Source organism: Marmota monax, unplaced genomic scaffold (assembly GCF_021218885.2).
Source record: "Marmota monax isolate L192 unplaced genomic scaffold, Marmota_monax_Labrador192_F-V1.1 WCK01_AAM20220418_F8-fsc00112, whole genome shotgun sequence".
NCBI classification, from domain to species: domain Eukaryota; kingdom Metazoa; phylum Chordata; class Mammalia; order Rodentia; family Sciuridae; genus Marmota; species Marmota monax.
In genome coordinates, this window is record NW_026692073.1 from 2106630 (window position 1) to 2124640 (window position 18011).

At 40.3% G+C, this 18011-nt stretch overlaps 1 protein-coding gene across 2 annotated transcripts in view; it reads left to right on the forward strand.

Moving 5' to 3' along the window:
• The window catches only part of Shroom3 (shroom family member 3), a 173666-nt gene that overhangs the window by 31835 nt on the left and 123820 nt on the right, over positions 1-18011 (forward strand). The window contains exon 1 of one of the 2 annotated variants that reach the window (XM_058584238.1): positions 13082-17562. The exons of the other annotated variant lie outside the window; for it this stretch is intronic. Within the exon in view, the coding sequence (XP_058440221.1) occupies positions 17483-17562 (80 nt within the window). The 5' untranslated portion in view covers positions 13082-17482. Of the gene's footprint in view, positions 1-13081; positions 17563-18011 lie in introns of those variants that run through there. 2 annotated transcript variants of the gene reach the window in all.

Consider the following 18011-nt stretch of genomic DNA (forward strand, 5'->3'; position numbering starts at 1 on the left):
TACCCACGTGGTTAAGAGCATAGGCTGTGAGCCACATTTCTGGGCTCAAGTCCTGGCTGTTGTAAACTAGACCTTGGGCAAATTATTTAATCTCTCTTTTTCATCATCTGTAAAATGGAGTTAATGATAGTATCTACCTCATAGAATTTGTGGGACAAGTAAGAGGGTTGAGGACTTATAAAGCATTGAGTGCTGAGCACAGCATTGTTGTACAGCAATGAAAGCTCTTTACAGACTTGACCTAATGAACTGCATTTTACTTTTTTGTCCATAAATAATTTATTTCATTCAAACAATATCCCTGTTGATGTTTGAATAGTGTTTAACTATTTTAACAATTTTTTTTATGCCCACGCTGGTGACATTATGAAAACTACAGGAATGATGATACATCTGAAACAAAGACGTTTTTGTAACCAAAAAAAATTTACTTGACCAGATATTTTGCAGGCTTAAACCTTCTAGACCTGTGCTAATTTGACTCTTTCACTGCATAGCAGAAATACAGTTTCACTACATGAAAATTTTTTGTTATGAAAGAAGTATTCATCCCCTAAGGTAGAGTGTGAAGCTAATAGTATTTTTCTACATTCTGGGAATTGGTCCACATTTATTGTATTTTAGTAAAAAATAAACACATAAAATATTAATTAAGATATAAAAACTAAATCGGGGGTGGGTGGGTATTGGAGATTGCACTCAGGGACATTCAACTACTGAGCCACATCCCAGCCATATTTTGTATTTTACTTAGAGACAGGGTCTCACTGAGTTGCTTAGCGCCTTGCTGTTGCTGAGGCTGGCTTTGAACCCACGATCCTCCTGTCTCAGCCTCCCCAGCTTCTGGGATTACAGGCGTGTGCCACCACACCTGGCATGAAAGCTAAATTTAAGGTACCTTGGTAATCCTATAAAAAGCTAAAATTTAACTCTAAAATATAAATTCTTTTTTTTTTTCCTGGAGATTGAACCCAAAGATACTTTATCACTGGGCCACATCCCAAATCCTTTTTATTTTTTTATTTTGAGGCAAGATCTCACTGAGATGCTTACGAGCTCACTAAATTGATGATCCTCCTGCCTCAGCCTCCCCAGCAGCTGGGACTACAGATGCATGCCACCACTCCTCAGATGAACTTTTAAAATAATAATCTGAAACTAATAAACACAAACAGTATGCATAATCATCAAATCTGTTTCCAAATAATTTGAGTTGATTTTAGGAACAAAATGTTGGAAAACAATAAAGTGGACTATTGTACACATAAATGTTCCTTAAGCATTACTGGATTAAAGAATATGTACGGGATGAAAACTTACTCCTTCATCATTTTTTGACTCTTTGTAATGAGCAGGGCTACCCTGTTTATCAAAAATTAAGAACTAGGACTTAATTTTTTAAATCTTCAAAATTGTTTATCTTTTACTCAGATTTACCTATAACTAACTTATCTTTTATCCTGTTTACTTTTTCTTATGTGTTTCTATCTATAATATTTTTTAAATCACCTGAGGATAAGTTATGGCTCTTTATATCTAAATCCCTCATTGTTTATTTCCTATAAATATGGGTATTCTCTTTCATGGCCACAGTATCATAATCAACTCTAATAATTTTAACACTGATATAATACTTATATCTAATCTTTTGTGTATATTTCAATTTTGTCAATTGATACAATAATATCCACCCCCACTCCGTACTGAGGATTAACCTAAGGGTGCTCTACCACTGAGCTACATTCCCAGCTCTTTTTATTTATTTTTTTGAGACAGGGTCTTCCTAAATTACTGAAGCTGGCCTCGAACTTGTGATCCTCCTTCTTTAGCCTCTCAAGTACCTGGGATTACAGGGTTGCACCACCATGCTTGGCATTCAGTAATGTCCTTGATAGTGTAGTTTTTCCTTTCAGTACAGAATCCATTCCCAGCCAGGTATTGCATTTAGTTAACAGGACTTTTTAGTCTCTTTTAGGATCAGCCTTTCTTAAACTTGTTATTTTTGAAGAATATAATTTTTTTCTTCTTTTGCAATAGAGCACTGGGAACAATTTGACATTCTGATGCATATTGTGTTTAAAAGATGATTCACTCTGTTGAATTCTTGGCTGAGCCCTGATCATGATGTTTCATCCCTGTATCATGATGCTTCATCCCTGCGTCATGGTGCTTGGATGATGGTACATGAGGTTTATTTCTTTTTTTATTTTTTAATTTTAGATATACATGACAGTAGAATGTATTTTGACATATTATACATTCATGGAGTATGTACATTTGACATAATACATTCTTGTGGTGGCACATGATGTGGAGTTACACGGGTCGTGTGTTCATCTATGAACATAGGAGAGTTACGTCTGATTCATTCTGCTGTTGTTCCTATTTCCATCCCTCCAGTACCTGAGGTTTCTATGTGGACTCCTGCAGTCTTAAGAGAGGAGCCTGCCCTTGAAGAGGCTTAGTACAGCCATTCACCAAATGCCCGCACATTGGAGTGAAATTTGTAAATATAAAAGCATTTGCTTCTTCTTAAAATATTCAAAATTACCAAATAATTCAGTGATCTTTAGTTCAGAATGAAAGCAAGTGGAAGAAGCCCAAGGAGGGCAGACAGAGTGCAGTGGAAGTGCAGGTCTACACTGTTAAAAATGGCAGTGAGCAGGCGAGCTGATACTTTTATTCTAAGAGACAGACATGTCATGTTCAGGGAAAAGGTGACGGAAGGCCTGAATTAGGGTGGTGGTAGTAAGAATGAAATGGGGGGATGGTTGGGACAGGCCCTGTGCCTTCAAAGAACAATAGGAGCGTGATAGAGCATGTGCTTAGCATGCAGAGGCCCCGGGCTCAAACCCTAGAGCCCAAAACAAATGAATACATAGACGGGGGGAGGGTGTGATCACAATTGTTCATGTAGGATGTTTGAACCCCATTCATGTGTGGAACTGTGTGGTGATCTGGGACTCTTTGGCTTGGAAAGGTATCATAATTTTGGTCTTGGATGTCTTAGGTTCTGTTGATGAAAGTGTCCCCTAGGGTGAGCGCTAGAGATGAGCACTGATGAGGTCCCTAAAGAAGGCAGCAAAAGGGACCAACAAAGGAGGGCCTTGGACCTTGGTGCTTCAAGGAAGAAAAAATAAAACAGAAGTGGTGTTTGAAGGGCTAAGGAGAACACACTGCCCTGGAGTCAAGGGAAGACAATTGAGAGGGAGAAGATGAAGTGGCAGCAGTGAGGGCCAGCCGACACGGAGAGGAGGCCGGCAGATCTGTCAATGGGAGGAACAGCTTGGACAAGGATGAACTCCCAGCCAGACTGCGGTGTGGGTGGGGGGAAGTAAATGTGAGAGGAGAAGGAGGTGGGCACAAGGCAAAAGTTGGAGAGGTAGTCACCAGTCAGGACCAGAGGGGTCCTGACACTGACTTCCTGTGTAACTCGGTCTCAGCCAAGTGTGGAGCCATTTCTCCACTCTGATGGCTTTTTTAGTCATTCAACAATCACTTCTATCTCAGAAACAGTGAGAATGAAGAGGTATTTTTCCCTTGGTCAGTAAGGGAATGTACCTCATCAGTACCATTATGTGATCTGAAGGGACTAGGGTGACCCACATTAAAAACCTCCGAGTATTCCACCCTCGAGAGGGCACACAAAAACACAAACCAGCCCCTTGTAACAGAGAGAGTGTAGAAAAGTGGAGCTAGCTTTCATGGGCGTTTTGCATGTGTGTTTTTTCTTTATTTTTCTGTTTCATCTCCAAGAGCCTCATAATGCCTAGTATTAAAAAAAAAAAAAGAAAAAGAAAAAGCCCTCCTTTAGTCGAGGGTGGTCTCAGCATGTGGAGAGCCTCACACTGGGCTAATACCAGGGACGGGAGTAGACATGACCATGACCTTGGGTGATATCTGCCTGTTCTAGAAACCTCATCTGGAGCCTGGAGCCGCAGGGTTGTCCGAGAACATTCAGTTGACACTCCTGATAGGTCCTTTGGAGAAGTTGAACTAATATAAGTTGATTAAGAGAAAACACAAAAAATACAAAGAAGGAATTCTAATAAGATTTATTTTATATACTTTCCAAATCCCCAAAGACCCTTTCTGCACCAAAGCAAAATCAGATCATTGAGCCTTGGAGAATATTGATTCATTTATCCAGTTGTTTGAGTGAAGCTTGGTTTTCTCTTCTTCATTCTTTCTTTTTCCTTCCACCTTAGGTCGACTGTAGGTCGCAGTTGCCTGAAGAATACAATTTTGGTGTTTTCTTTAGGTGTGATAGAGTTTGAATTTTCTTCCATTCTTTATAACCTATGAAGTGTAAGGCAGTCAAAAGAGTAAGACTGATGAGTTTTCCTAGGAGCACTCCTACACTTGACATCAAAATAATAAAGTGCTTTTATTTTCTAGGCACTTCTTTGTGACTTTGTTATTTTAAAGGATAGCAAAAAAGAAAAAAAAAAGGCTATCAACATCAACATAAGCTCATCTCTAATGATACTGGTTTTGCAGAACTATAATTCCATGCTCACTCCTACCCTCCTTTCCTAGAGCCACATCTTCCACTTGAATGTCAACAAAATGGCAACTCTCAGCCAGGGAACATTCTTGGTTCCCGAGGCAGGGAACTAAGCCAGGCACTTGTCTATTTGTTTTCAAATGAACTAGTTTTGATGTTGTAAATATTTAACCATTCACTGTAGTATTCTTACCACTTTCTATTTGATTTTCAGTTAATTTCATTTCTCCCAGGCAGATAAATGTTTGTCACTTTCCTGAACCCTCTTTAAGCAAGTATTGATTATATTTGAGGGATGTGGTTTGAGAAGGAACAAAAAATGGGGTCTGGAAGGCATATTTTTCCCATTGATTGGGGAAAGGAGGCCATGGAAAACTATGTCCACCAACAATAACAGATGTAAGGGTCAATCTTCATGATGGCCATGGGTATTTTTATTGTTCTTCCTGCTATCTGTGCTTGAATTGCTGGTAGCAATGGATAAAAGCAAAGGATTTTCTCTTTCTCTTTTTGGTTTTGAGAGTCCAGTGGAAAGACATTAGCTATTAAGGCTACTGGAGAAGGCAGGATGATCTTATCTCTAAGGAAAACAACTGCTGTCAGCTTTCCTTCAACTTTGACTTGTCTGGGTTTCTGAGAGCCCATTTCTTACTGGAATTTGCTCTTAGAAAGAAACTCTAAGAATGCATTAGGCAGATGATTTTGATTTACAGTTCTGTTTACACTTTTAGTGATGTGTTTGTTTATTTTAGGAGAAAGAGCTCCTTTTAACATGTATTTTATGCTTTTGGCTTCATTTGCAACTCTTTTAAATTTGGGATATATTGCCCTCAGGAAAGATATTTTGTTCTATCTTATTTTTTCCTTTCCCCTTTCTTCCTTTTTCCCTATATTATGGAGCTCCTGCAATCCCAAGTCTGGACAGTAACACAAAAAGTTGACCAAAGATTGAATGTCTAGGCTAATCATTCATTTCAGAATGTCTGATGGAGCCCAGTGTGGTGACTCATTCCTCTAATCCCAGAGATTTGGGAGGCTGAGACAGGAGGATCGCAAGTTCGAGACCAGCCTCAGCAATTTAGAGATCCTTAGCAATTTAGGGAGACCCTGTCTCAAAATTAAATAAAAGGAAGGAAGAACAGACAGACAGACCGGATGTGGCTCTGTGGTAAAGCATCCCTGGGTACAACCTCCAATAGCAATAACAACAACAGCAAAAAGAATATCTGATAGAGCCTGGTGCTGTGGCTCATTCCCATCATCCCAGCAAATTTGGGAGGCAATTGAAGGATGGCAAGTTCCAAGATCCTGTCTCAAAAATAAAAAATAAAAAGAACTGGGGCTGAAGCTCAGTGGTAAAGTGCTCCAGGGTTCAATCGCCAGTACCGTAAAAAATAAAATAAAAATAAAAATAAATAAAAGAATGTCTGTTGGCACTTAGACCACAAATGACTTTAAGGTTAACGACCATAAGCATGAGTCAAATTGGAAACAGTACCTTGTAGAGCCAGTCTGTCTGCCCGGTCACTTCACAGTTTATAAAACTTGACTCCTGGCTGCAAAGCTAATTGCCAGAAGGCCCAAGGAGAGCTCTGAGATACCACTCAGTCCTTTGTGGACTGTGCAGCCTGAACCGGGACTGGTTCTTCTCGAGGAATTAAGAAGAACATTCTATATTTTCCTCATCTAATTTACACAAATATTTCCTTTAAGAAAGAGGATACTTTAAATTATTGTTCAACAGAAAATTCCTAAATAAAGCCCACAAACATGATACAGAACTGTTTTCCTTCAAGATGTCAGAGTCTTTTCTTGCCTCTTTCCTATTTAGCTGTGGATTTGCACAAAATACCCAGATGTTTTTCAACAGTGTGAGGTGAAAGTGTGGAACTGAAAGAACACTCTTGGAATCTGAAATAAGAGAACTTGGGGGAGGAGGGGAAGGAGCAAGATAGACCTTGGGCATGCAGATGCGCCATAACTGAGCATTCCGTAGTTTCTTTCTAAAGCATTCTATGGAAAAAGTTTAGCTAAAGTTCTGAGAAAAACTCTTCTTTTTGCTTTTAATTCCAATATATCAACATTTTTTTTTAATGGTATGGGGATTTAATCGAGAGCCTTGCACATGCTAGGCAAGTGCTTTACCACAAAAGTACATCCCCAGCCCTTCAGTATATTAGTATTTGTGATTCTTGTGCCTGGATTTTAAATTTAGCTTCTTTCAATTTTTCTAATCAAATATTTTCCAAATATCTACTTAGGTTGGAAGGAAATTGACATTCTAAGAGGTTTGCTTCCCTGGTCTTTTGGCAAAGATCGAGTGTAAAAGAGTCACTCCAATATTTTTAACACATGAATAAAATGATCATAAAACCTTCCCATTCCCCCTTTATTTCTCATTAAAATGCCAGAGTGGAAACGATTCACAGGCCTGCTCTGCATTCAGACATTTCAGTCTGCTGCACTCTGTCGTCCTCTTGTCCGGGGCCACCTGTCTGTGATCACTGTCTCGTGCTTGCTGATAAAGGTTTCCTTCTGGAGGCTGTGCCTGCCCTTGGTCTGTGGCTTTGACACTGAAGCACTTTTGTCTGCAAAAGACAGTACATTATAGCTGCCGGCTCCACTCAGCTGCCTGCTCTGCCCCCGTCACTTCATTCTTGGGAAGTTTCTGGGTTTCCTGGGAGATGAAGCATGAGCAACATTTGCTCCAGCCTCAGTAATTTCCGAAGGCCTTGAGTCCTGTTTTGTTGTTCAGGTTTCCAGGGTTGGGTGAGGGGCATGAGAATTCCCAGCAGGGGCAATTACCACTACACATCAAAACTGGTGCCATGCGACTCTGTCACATTTTTCTAAAGAGTGGCTATCGTGATGCTTTTAAAGTTGGGCTGTGCTTCAGAAGCCAAACAGAAATTGTAAAGAAATGTCCACAACGAATCCGTGCGTCAACATCTGAGCTAACACGGAGTAAGTGTGTATGCTGCACATTCAGGGCTGCCTCAAATCCCTTTTGGAGTTAATAATATCACGTGTTGGAACAACTGAATTGTTGAATTGCAGTCAGATTGCCATATTTATAATTTTTATATGACCTTTAATGAATCGTAATATATTTCTGAGTTGAAAGGAATAATAGCATTCAATTTATAGTTTTTGCCCTGATGGCCTTTTATTCCCTCATTAATGTCAGTCTGATGACACTGCTGTATTATTGGAATTTAAGTGGTTCCTACACGAGCCTTACTTGGTCATTTAGGAACCCCCAAATAATGTAAGGAGAACAGAAACACTGTATATCAGACTCCTAGTTAATACAGTACTTGGGGATGCTGTTCCTATATTAAATGAGATGATCAGCCATATCTCAGCCTCTCCAAGAGACCAAATTGTATCCAAATTATAATGGCAGCATGGCTACATTTTCAGCTTGGTTAATCCAAAAATAAATTCTAATAGCTGCTGTTCAACATGGTTTTACATTTCCTGATGCAACAGGCCTTGAATGTTTATTTTAAAATTTTTTACCTAACTCCAAATAGCTAACTATTTGGTTTTATACAGCTATGCCAAAATGAAATACAAGAGAACATTCTTCTTACTTGGATGATGATATAAGACCAATCTTTTCTTTTTCTTTTTTTTTTTTTTTGGTGGTGCTGGGAATTGAACCCAGGGCCTTGTACATGCAGGGCACGCACTCTACCAACTGAGCTCTATCCTCAACCTGCTGTTTTTAACTGTGAGTCTCAACTTCTCTCTCCCCTGACTCTCCCTCTGTCTTTCTTGCATTACTTGAAGCCCTCACTGCTCCATATCTCCTTTATATCTCAAGATAAGATCAAGATTTCTGCACAGTATTCAGGTTTGTCTCTCCAGCCTCATACCTGACGGCCTCCTTCCTGTCCTACTGCACAAGTACTCCAGTTACCAGAACCACTTTCAGTTTCTGAGCAATACCACGCTTCTTCCCTCTTTCTGCCTTTGTACATGCTATTTGTCTAACTAGAATCCAGGTTCTCCCCTCCCTAATTATGAGTATATCCATAACATCATATCTTTATTTATTCCTGTGACTAACCACATCTTATCATAAATTTATCTCTCTTCCCTTTTAAACACCAACTTGTGAGCAGAGACCATGTGCATTTTATTCACCATTGAACTAGAGCCTACCACAGTGCTTGGTATATAGTAGGTGTTCAGTAAATTTTTGTTTAAGGCTCAGTTGAGTTTTGTTGTCACTCAGCTTGCTTTACATACAAAGAAATCTCTTGACCTTTGAATTTATTGATGGAGAGCATAGAGCAGAGAAGAAGATTGTATCCTCGGAAGTTTCATAACTCTGCAGACTCAGCCCCTTATGGGTTAAAGGTAGCACAAAAGAGCTGTGCTCTCATATGAGTCTACATAGTGCTGTTTTTCTCATTTAGCACTAAATCAAGTAGCATTCTATGCCAGGAAATCAAAAGAAAGAAAAATTATCCTCTTTAAGTGGTAAAGATGATCGTGGGGTTTTCCATCTGTAGGTAATTATTTTAAATTATTTTAAACTTTGCCCCTTATTTTTTATGCAATTAGGAGAAGATTGTCTGCTACATTAATCCCACTTGCTTGAATGTTCATTGTTGGTGTTTAACTACAGTACACAAGCTTCACAAAGGACGTTCACTGCTACATTTCCACTGAAAAGGTGACTTAAAACTGTTCCTCTTTAAAATATTCACACACACACACACATACACACACACACTTTTTTTTTTAACACTACTATGGATTGAGCCCAAGGGTGCTCTATCACTGAGCTATTCCCATATCCCTTTTTATTTTTAATTTTGAGACAAGGTCTCACTGAGCTACCCAAGCTGGCCTCAAATTACAATCCTCCTGCCTCAGTCTCCCAAGTAGCTGGGATAAGATATGTACCATTATACCTGGTTTAAACTATTTCTTTTTAAGTGTGTGTATCCATTGTCTTTCTCAAATACTATTTACCATCAATGCATCCTCAAGTTGTATGGATAAGAAAATTTTCAGATGGTAACAGAGTTTTCAGTTAAAAAAATTTCTGGGATTAAGAAATATAATCTTAGCCAGGCAGGAGGATTACAAGTTTGAGGCTAGCCTGGCAACTTAATGAGACCCTGCCCTGCCCCTCCCCCCAAATAAAAGAAGAAAGAAAGTCTTAGTGTGGCATAGGGGGAATCACCCAATGCAGCAACCATTTATATAGATTCATTGCCAAGCTTTTTACTTGCATCATCTCTGATCTCTACATACCTCAATGGGTGGGTGATATTGTTCCTGTTCCCAGAGGAAAGAACTGAGGCTCAGAGAAATGTCTTCGTCAAAAAATGTCTTGACTATCATGACCTATAAATGGCAGATATGAAATTTGAAACTTTATCTCTTTGCTCCAAAGTCCCTGTTCTTGGCAGTATGTTTTTCCTTTGTGGTAAAAGCACCATCATGTTGTCAGGCATTGGGTGTTTGCACCTGTCATTTCAGAACACTGTCCTTTGTATGTAACATGATGATACATTAGCTGATGGGCCACCCCGATAACACTCGTCCCACTCTTAAATTGGTGATCATAGAGAGCATTCACAGAATTTTGAGATTTTAACTTAAGTTGTTGCAAGTCTTTCCAAAAAGACCAAATGATGAGGAACTGCCAACACAATGAATCTACAATTGTGTTTCCCAGAGTTCTATAGACATGGCATAGCGCATGGGCCATATCTTGTTATTGGCTACTGTTAGGATTATACCACTTTGGCGGATGCTAGTATAAGCTTTTTCTCTGAGCATTTTTTCTCAGACTTTCTCCCAACTTCCAGAATCATCTCAGCAGGTAAGTCCAGGACCTTCTAGAGGATAGCCTGCAGGGAGAAAACCCAGGTCCATATGAAGCTTAAGAAATGGTGTTAGGTCAGCACCACCAAAAAGAAAAAAAAAATGGTGTTAGACTGGTGACATTAGACAGGTCCTCCAAAATGAGAGTTTTTTTTTTTTGTTTTTTTTTTTTTTTAGAATAAGACATAACCCAACAGCCATATCTTCAGGGACATGTGACTGAATTAGTTCTAATGTTCTAGGGAACCAAAATTTCAGGTCTTATACAGATGCCTGTGAGGTAGCCACTGTATGAGATTTTATCCAGCATGGTCTCTATTGTTTGCATTCTGTCTATGCTGAGGAAGGTGACAAGGATTTGAGAATGTCTACCTTAAACTCCCTGAAAATCAACCACCAAGAAAACCAGCAATCTTCCTAAGATTATCCCAAATCCCGTGATTTAAAACAAGACTGAGATCCCCTTTTGAAAATAGAGTGTATGAGGCCAAGAGCAGAAGCAGAGAGGGAGATCATTTGGGCAATTACTATTCTAATCCAAGGAATGATGGTTGGTTGCCCCTGAAATGGCCCCGGAGATGGCCGAAGAGATGAGTTAAGACCCATAAGAACAAGAGATCTGCAGATGAGTTGAATAAAAGGATTAATAGAAAGAATAATGAAGGTTTTGTCTGAACAACTACAGTGATAATGGGACCATGAGTGAAATGTGGCAAACTGGGCTGGGGCAGTGGCTCAGTGGTGGAGTGCTTGCCTAGCATGTGTGAGGCACTGGGTTCGATTCCCCGTACCACATAAAAATGAACAAATAAAATAAAGTTGTTGTGTCCATCTACAATTGGGAAAAAAAGTCATAAAACTGGAAAAAAAAAGATGTGAAAAACTAAGGAACAGCAAGTTTGGAGGGTAGCGTGGTGAGCTGGGGGAGGTTATTGAGGAAGAGCAGAATCAAGAGTTTTCCTTCAGGTATATGTTTGATATACCCATTGGCTGTCTGGATGGGTAGTTGGATGTAAAACTTTAGAATCCCAAGGGAGAGAGTGAGAGAAAGCTGAGAGGTCAAGTGGAGAGTCATCAACACGTAAGTAATATTTAAGGTCCTAAGACTGGAATCACTTTCCTGAGGACAGAATGTAAATAGGGAAGAGAAAGGATACAAAGAATTAGCCCTGGGACACATCAACCCAAAGAGGAGGTGGCCTTAGCAAAGGCTGTTTAGAAGGAACAGTGCATTGGGAGAGGGGAGAAAAACTGCAGAATGGTGTGGTGTTGTGCAAGTCAAGGTAAGAAAGTGTGTGGAGAAGGGGATGGTCAGCTGCAGTCAGGGCTGTTGCTAAAGGGTCCCGTGGAATAAGCTCAAATTATTGACCTTGGCAAGATGGAAAAGATGGCGACCTTGAGAAGATCCATCACTGGGGCGGACAGGGGTGAGAGCTGAGCTGCAGTGGGTTGAAGAGAGAATGAGAGGTGACAAAATGGAGACCAGTGCAGACGGTGTATTCATAGTTGTGGTTTCTGTCGCCCTGTTAGCTAGCTATTTGTCGTGTTGTTGGAAAGTCTCCAAAATCTTAAGCTGTAAAACAGTGGACTGAAAGTTACACACATTTCTAGGGAATTTGATCTTCTGTGTCTACATGGGAGGATCAGGCTTTCATGGAGTCCCTTGATGTTTATCCATGCTGTCTTAGCTCTTCTTTGACACTAATTGCTTGAGTCTGTCCCCTTCAATACATTAAAAGGAGATAAAATAAAAACTCACATTTAATAGAGCACTTCATATGCTGTTTAAAAGGTATATTTGCTCATTTAATTTTCACACTGCTTCTTCTAAATTCCAGGCAATCCATTTATAATTACCTTGTACTTAAGTTGGGGGAGGGAGTCCCCGTGTTTCAGCAAAAAAAAAAATTAATTTTCTCTGTGTTTGTCTCTTCTCAGTCAAATGCAAAATACCAAAAGCTTAAATGGCAGTGTTGGGATTAGAACTCAGGCAGCCTAGGAGCTCTAGACCCTTGATGCCAATCAACAAACTATCCTTTAATTCCAGGCAAATGGAAGGGGTACTTCAGAAGGAAAAGCAGATGGCATCTGATCAAACCACTATTGGCATAAAATCACATAAAACTATAATGCATTCAGCTGGAATTGAAAGCTGTATCCTGGAAACCCCTGATAGTTGTGTGTGTGTGTGTGTGTGTGTGTGTGTGTGTGTGTGTGTGAGATCTTCATAACAATAGAGGCTGCACTGATGGGATGCTGGTCTGTGCATTACTCTCCCCTGTCACTCATTTCCCTCTGCCAATGAATTGCCCCTCAAAGTGGAATAAAAGTTCCATGTATATACACTTTTCTTTTGGAAAGCTTCTTAATATTTTTCTACCTGAGAGCCATGAAAACCCCTTAGTGGTTGTCTTTATTATCTTTCAGACTGTCTCTTTTTTGGGTTGGGTCAAAGTGAGAATAAAGGATATTTCCCGAGGAATAAGCCCATAAGAGGATACATCGTCCTTTAAATTAGAAAGGCCTACCTCTCAATGGGTGCCTGGGAAGTGCTGTAGAACTGAAATTGTTTTCGTTCAGATTTTGTTAATCTAAAAATGACAACATAGAACATAGCCAGTGGCATGGGCATTTCACTGTGGATGATGCGGCTCTAATTGGTATGTACAGGGCATGCCTGTGGAATTAGTCCTTGCTCTCTGGGCCAATCGGATCACTTTCAGCATTTCTCAATGCTTAGTTTCATCTTATAATTAAGTAACAGTGATCATTTCCTGGCAGCTAATGACTGGCTAGAGGAGTTAGAAGCCTCATTAGGTTTATAATTTATCGAATTCTAAGCTCTTCATCTGCAGTGTTGCAAATAGAGAAAGCATCTCAAGTTCCAAATGATAAAATAAAATCGCCAATAGTATTTCCTACATGTGAGAGTTAACTTGTTCTTCAAAAGTTGACTTTACTTTCCGAGGTTTTAAATATATATAGAGAGAGCCCAACTATATTAACATGTATACACACTTTAAAATGAAAGTGAGCTGGGGAGATAGCTCAGTTGGTAGAGTGCTTGTCTTGCATACACAAAGCCCTGGCATCAATCCCTTTAGGAACCTTCTTGTGGCATTTCCACATCTTTCCCCGAGAGTAGTTTCAACTCTCCATTAATTCTAGAATCATTGTATTTACCCTGCAAATATTTATTGAGTACCTATTATGTACCAGGCATTATTTCAAATACAATATACAGCAAGACTAGGGGAAACGGACAAAACCTGTTCTTCTTGAGCTGATATTCTAGTCTTAAGATTTCTGTCTTTTCAACTACCCAGGAAGACTACAATTAGATGTGTTCAAAGTGGCCAAGCTAAAGGTAGACGAGGACTCTAACTGTGTCACCCTAGTCATGCTGCCTCTGACTGTCCTCTCTCATTGATGTGGTCATTGGGTGGTAGCACCATCTTCTGCTAACTCAACGATCACTCACTCATTCATCAACCCAATAGGGGGAATTATAATCTTCCCTTTAGAGAGAGAAGAAAGTGGAATCTCTTCTCCTAGGAAAGCTATTGCCTACCTCTTCATTTTGGAATCTGACAGGAGCTGGTCAGGTTTTGTTTTTTTGGATTGAGCCCAGGGGTGCTTTACCACTAAGCCACATCCCCTTTTTAAAATATTTTATTTAGAGACAGGGAATCACTGAGTTACTTAGGACTCACTAAGTTGCTGAGGCTGGCTTTGAACTCAAGATCCTCCTACCTCAACCTCCTGAGCTGCTGGGATTACAAGTGTGCACCACTGTACCTAGCAAAAACAGTAGTTTCTAATCCCTTAATGAAAACATTCATTTCTACATCTTGGTACAAAGACAGCCAGACCTGCCCTCCAGGCTCTAGAATTCTAGAAATGTGGAATTTAGAGAACTGTGATTCTTCTAAAGGCCTTCTATCCTGCTTAAATCAGGTAAAGACCTCTGGAGAAAAGGAACACCATCCTTTTATAGCTACTCACCCTTGGACTTTGATCAGAGTCACTCCTGAGAAATCCTCAAAGATCTTTTCCCTCCAGGCTCCTGGTGGTACATACCTATAATCCCAGCTACTTGGGAGGCTGAGGCAGGAGGATCGAATGTTTGAGGCTAGCCTGGGCAACTTAGCAAGACTTCGTCTCAAAATAAAAAAATAAAAATGTTCTGGGAATATAGCTCAGTGATAAAGCACCCTAGGTTCAATGCCTAATACAAGAAAACAAAACAGAAAAATTTAAAAAAAAAAGAAATAACAAACAAAATTTTCTCTCCAGATTCTCATGATTTCCTTAAATCAGAGTAACCTCAGGTGCTCAGAGAAACTCCATGGCTCTCTGACCATAGGAGCAACTCAAGATATGTGATTCCTTGGATCATCAGGGGTGGCAGAAGCACACAGCAGAACTCCACAGAAACTTCTGGTGTTTGATTTGTTAATCAGATCAATCCTAAAATGCTGGCAGGAGAGAAACTACTCTTGTCCTGTGTATAATCTGTGGGTGTTCACCATGGTGCCCCTGTGAAAGTTAGCCTTCTGGTCCTTGGTTGTAGACTTTTGCAATAAGAACAGGAATAATGCCTCATGAGCCTAAATCCAATTCTTTAAAGTGGTTCCTGAGAACCCTTTTTAATTTCTGACCACTTTGACCTGAGCACTGTTTATAAACATGCAGAATGTGTGATTGTTGTCCCCCTTTATTTTGTCAGAAGCTTATTTTCTTCTATGGACATTCTAAAATTTCAAGACACTACTCATTATTTTGGTTGAGGTGCCATGTAACATATATTTGAAGAAACACCCACCTATTTTAAAATCTTTTAGCAGACTTCACAACACAGATTCCTGTTTCATAAATACCCCCACCAGTAGGAATCCAAGAGGAAACAAATTGGTCATTATTTAATGGACATTCTGAATGATCACTTTCACATAAAGTCCATCTGGAAACTCAGAAGTAGACTTTTACTTGAAGATAAAACTATCAGTAAATTTAAATCACCATTCCTAATGTGTCTAGCAGTCCCATTTACCTGTAATGATGGTCTTTGAGTTCATTCCTGGATGAGAGCAAAGATACTTCTATAATATACACTTTTAAGTAACCAGTTTTCTGATCAGGAGTTTGATGGTGCCTCTCTGAATGAGCATACCATGGAAAGATCAGACCATAGAGTCTGAAACCAAACCCCAAACTGCTCTATTTCCCCCACCCTCCCTTTTTTTTTTAGGTCTAATGAAAACATAGAGATTGAGGGTGTGGCCCCACCTGGTAATATCTTCAGGAGTGGAATTGTGGCAGTAAAAAGAACATCAGAGCAATCATTATGTTTTGAGAAAAAGCGAGGCTACTTTGAATGATGGAGGCTCCTTTTCTCTTCTTCATAGGAGAAATTCTGTGTTTCCTTTACAATGTGGGGGAAGAAGGATCTGCCCAGGGTCCTCAGAAACTGGTGGTGCCCCACAATTACTAGCCAGCCACGAGAGATTTGCTAAAGGAACAACTAGAAAATTCTACCCAGAATGCCAAATCTGTGCATTCAAAGGGCGAATCCAAGCTTTGGAAGTTGTAGGAATGTCTTCAGTCAACACTCCTCAATAGTTTGCACTGTGGAAACACCCTCCTCACTAGGCCTAGGGATTAGGAACCAGCACCAAGGACTTCAGCCTGGCTGAGTCTGAGAGAGTACCCTGAAAGGGCGTATGCATGAAGTTGGGTTCAGTGCCTCTCCTAAAATGCCTTTCCCTCCCAGGTCATGAGGTCAGGTCTGGCAGGACTGAATGACTCTGAATCTCTACAATGAGTGGCATCTGGATAGCTCAGGGGAAGCAGGCAATCCCACACACCCCACACTAGGATTGCAGGTTGGGTGAGCTGGACACCTAAGAGGATATCTTCTGGGGAAGTTGAAGAAAGCTTTTGCCAAGCCTGTTAGGTGAGTCAACAGACAGAGTCTTGATCTCTGCTTTTGTCCATCCTGATTTTTTAAAAATGACACTAACTATAAAGAAAATCCAAAAATAAATTATCTGATACTGTATATCTATATTCACAAAAGATGTTAGATAGCTGATTAATTGGTTATTTTTTCCAGTACATTGGCTGTCTTTTTACTCTGGACATGAGTGTTAAAGCAAAAAATATGTTCAGTCAAAATCCTCTCTAAAAAGGGCTTAAAGGTTAATATCTGGCATACAGTGGGATCAGGCCAAGTGAGCTCAAACTTTAAATGGGAAAAAAAAAAACTTTAAATGGTATGATTCATCCATGAAAACCATCTCTTTTCATTTTCTCCTGAACTTTCATCTGCAAAGTTCTAAAGTGATCTTCAGGAAAAGGGCAGTATAGCTATTTTTTTAAAACAACAAATTCAAGACAAATACAGAAATGAAATGGTCTCGTCTAACCCGCAAGTTCTCCCCACAGTCTGACCATAGGCAATGAGTTCTCCATGGATCAGACCAAGAGAAAGAGTTCATTCACTGCTTCTGAAGATGCTAAAGCTTTTGCCAATCCTAAAAGTGACCTCACTTTTTTGAGAGGAAAGGACATTTGGTCTTGGATTTGTAAGCCCTTGCCTTTTGTAGATACTGAAGTGGGCTTTGGGGAAGACAGAACCACTGTTATCCACGCATGTTTGTAAGGCAGCCAGATCTTCGGGGGTCACAGAAAGTAACGTAACTGTTTTCACCTTTGCTGGCACCCCAAGTAGGCAGCTGGCTCCATTTGCAGGGGGACATTCTAAACAATCTGAAACAGAAAATTCAGTAGCCCTTTCCTGAGTACCTAATAAATTCACGCATAACCTCTGGTACCTACTCTTCAGGGAAGAGCCCCTGGTATCACGAAGCCCACCTGAAGCGAGGATTTCTCCAAGACTTGCTTGGGTCCCATCTCGCTTTCCTTTCATGCTCACAGCAGGGCTGATTACTGCAAATTGGTGATGAGGCAAGGTGGCTGGCTGGGAGGTGCTCCTACCTGGGGGTGTTCTGTTGTTTTTACAGCCAGTGCCAGCTCTGAGTGGATGGTGAGTAAGAGCCTCTTCCTCTTCCCTCTGGGCTGCTCTCCTCTCCATACCATTCTCGTCGCTGGCCTATTTCAGATATGGTGGTGAGCAAGGGCGGCTGCCTGGCTCTGGTGCTTCCCAGACTTGGGACCCAAAACTCAAGAAGGCAACAAAACGCGTAAGTGAGGCCTGCAGAGGCCTGTGCTCCCTTTTAGCTGGTATCCCTCCCTGCCCGAGGGTTTCTGGGGAAAAGTGGCCAGTGTGGAGATGGTACTACAGCACTCTTTCCTCTTAACTTCCTCCAGCGAGTAAACGGAAGTGCTCAAGGGGCACACAGGAGTGAAATTGAGCTCACCTTCCAGCCACCTCGGAGCTGGTTTTTAGTTAAGAAAGCCTTTTCTCTAAAGGAATCTTACTTCTGGAAGTTTCTCCTTTTAAATTAGAAATAACATCCTCTTGTTCATTCTTACATTTGAAAATTACGATGTAAGAGTAATTATGGTTACCCATACGTGCTTGGAGCTGGTTTTGCTATTCCCCATTCTGTTTGGGGAAATAGTGTTGGTTTTGGATCTTAGCTGCTCTCTTATGTTACATCGCTAACATTTTTGTCAGATGCTTGATTAT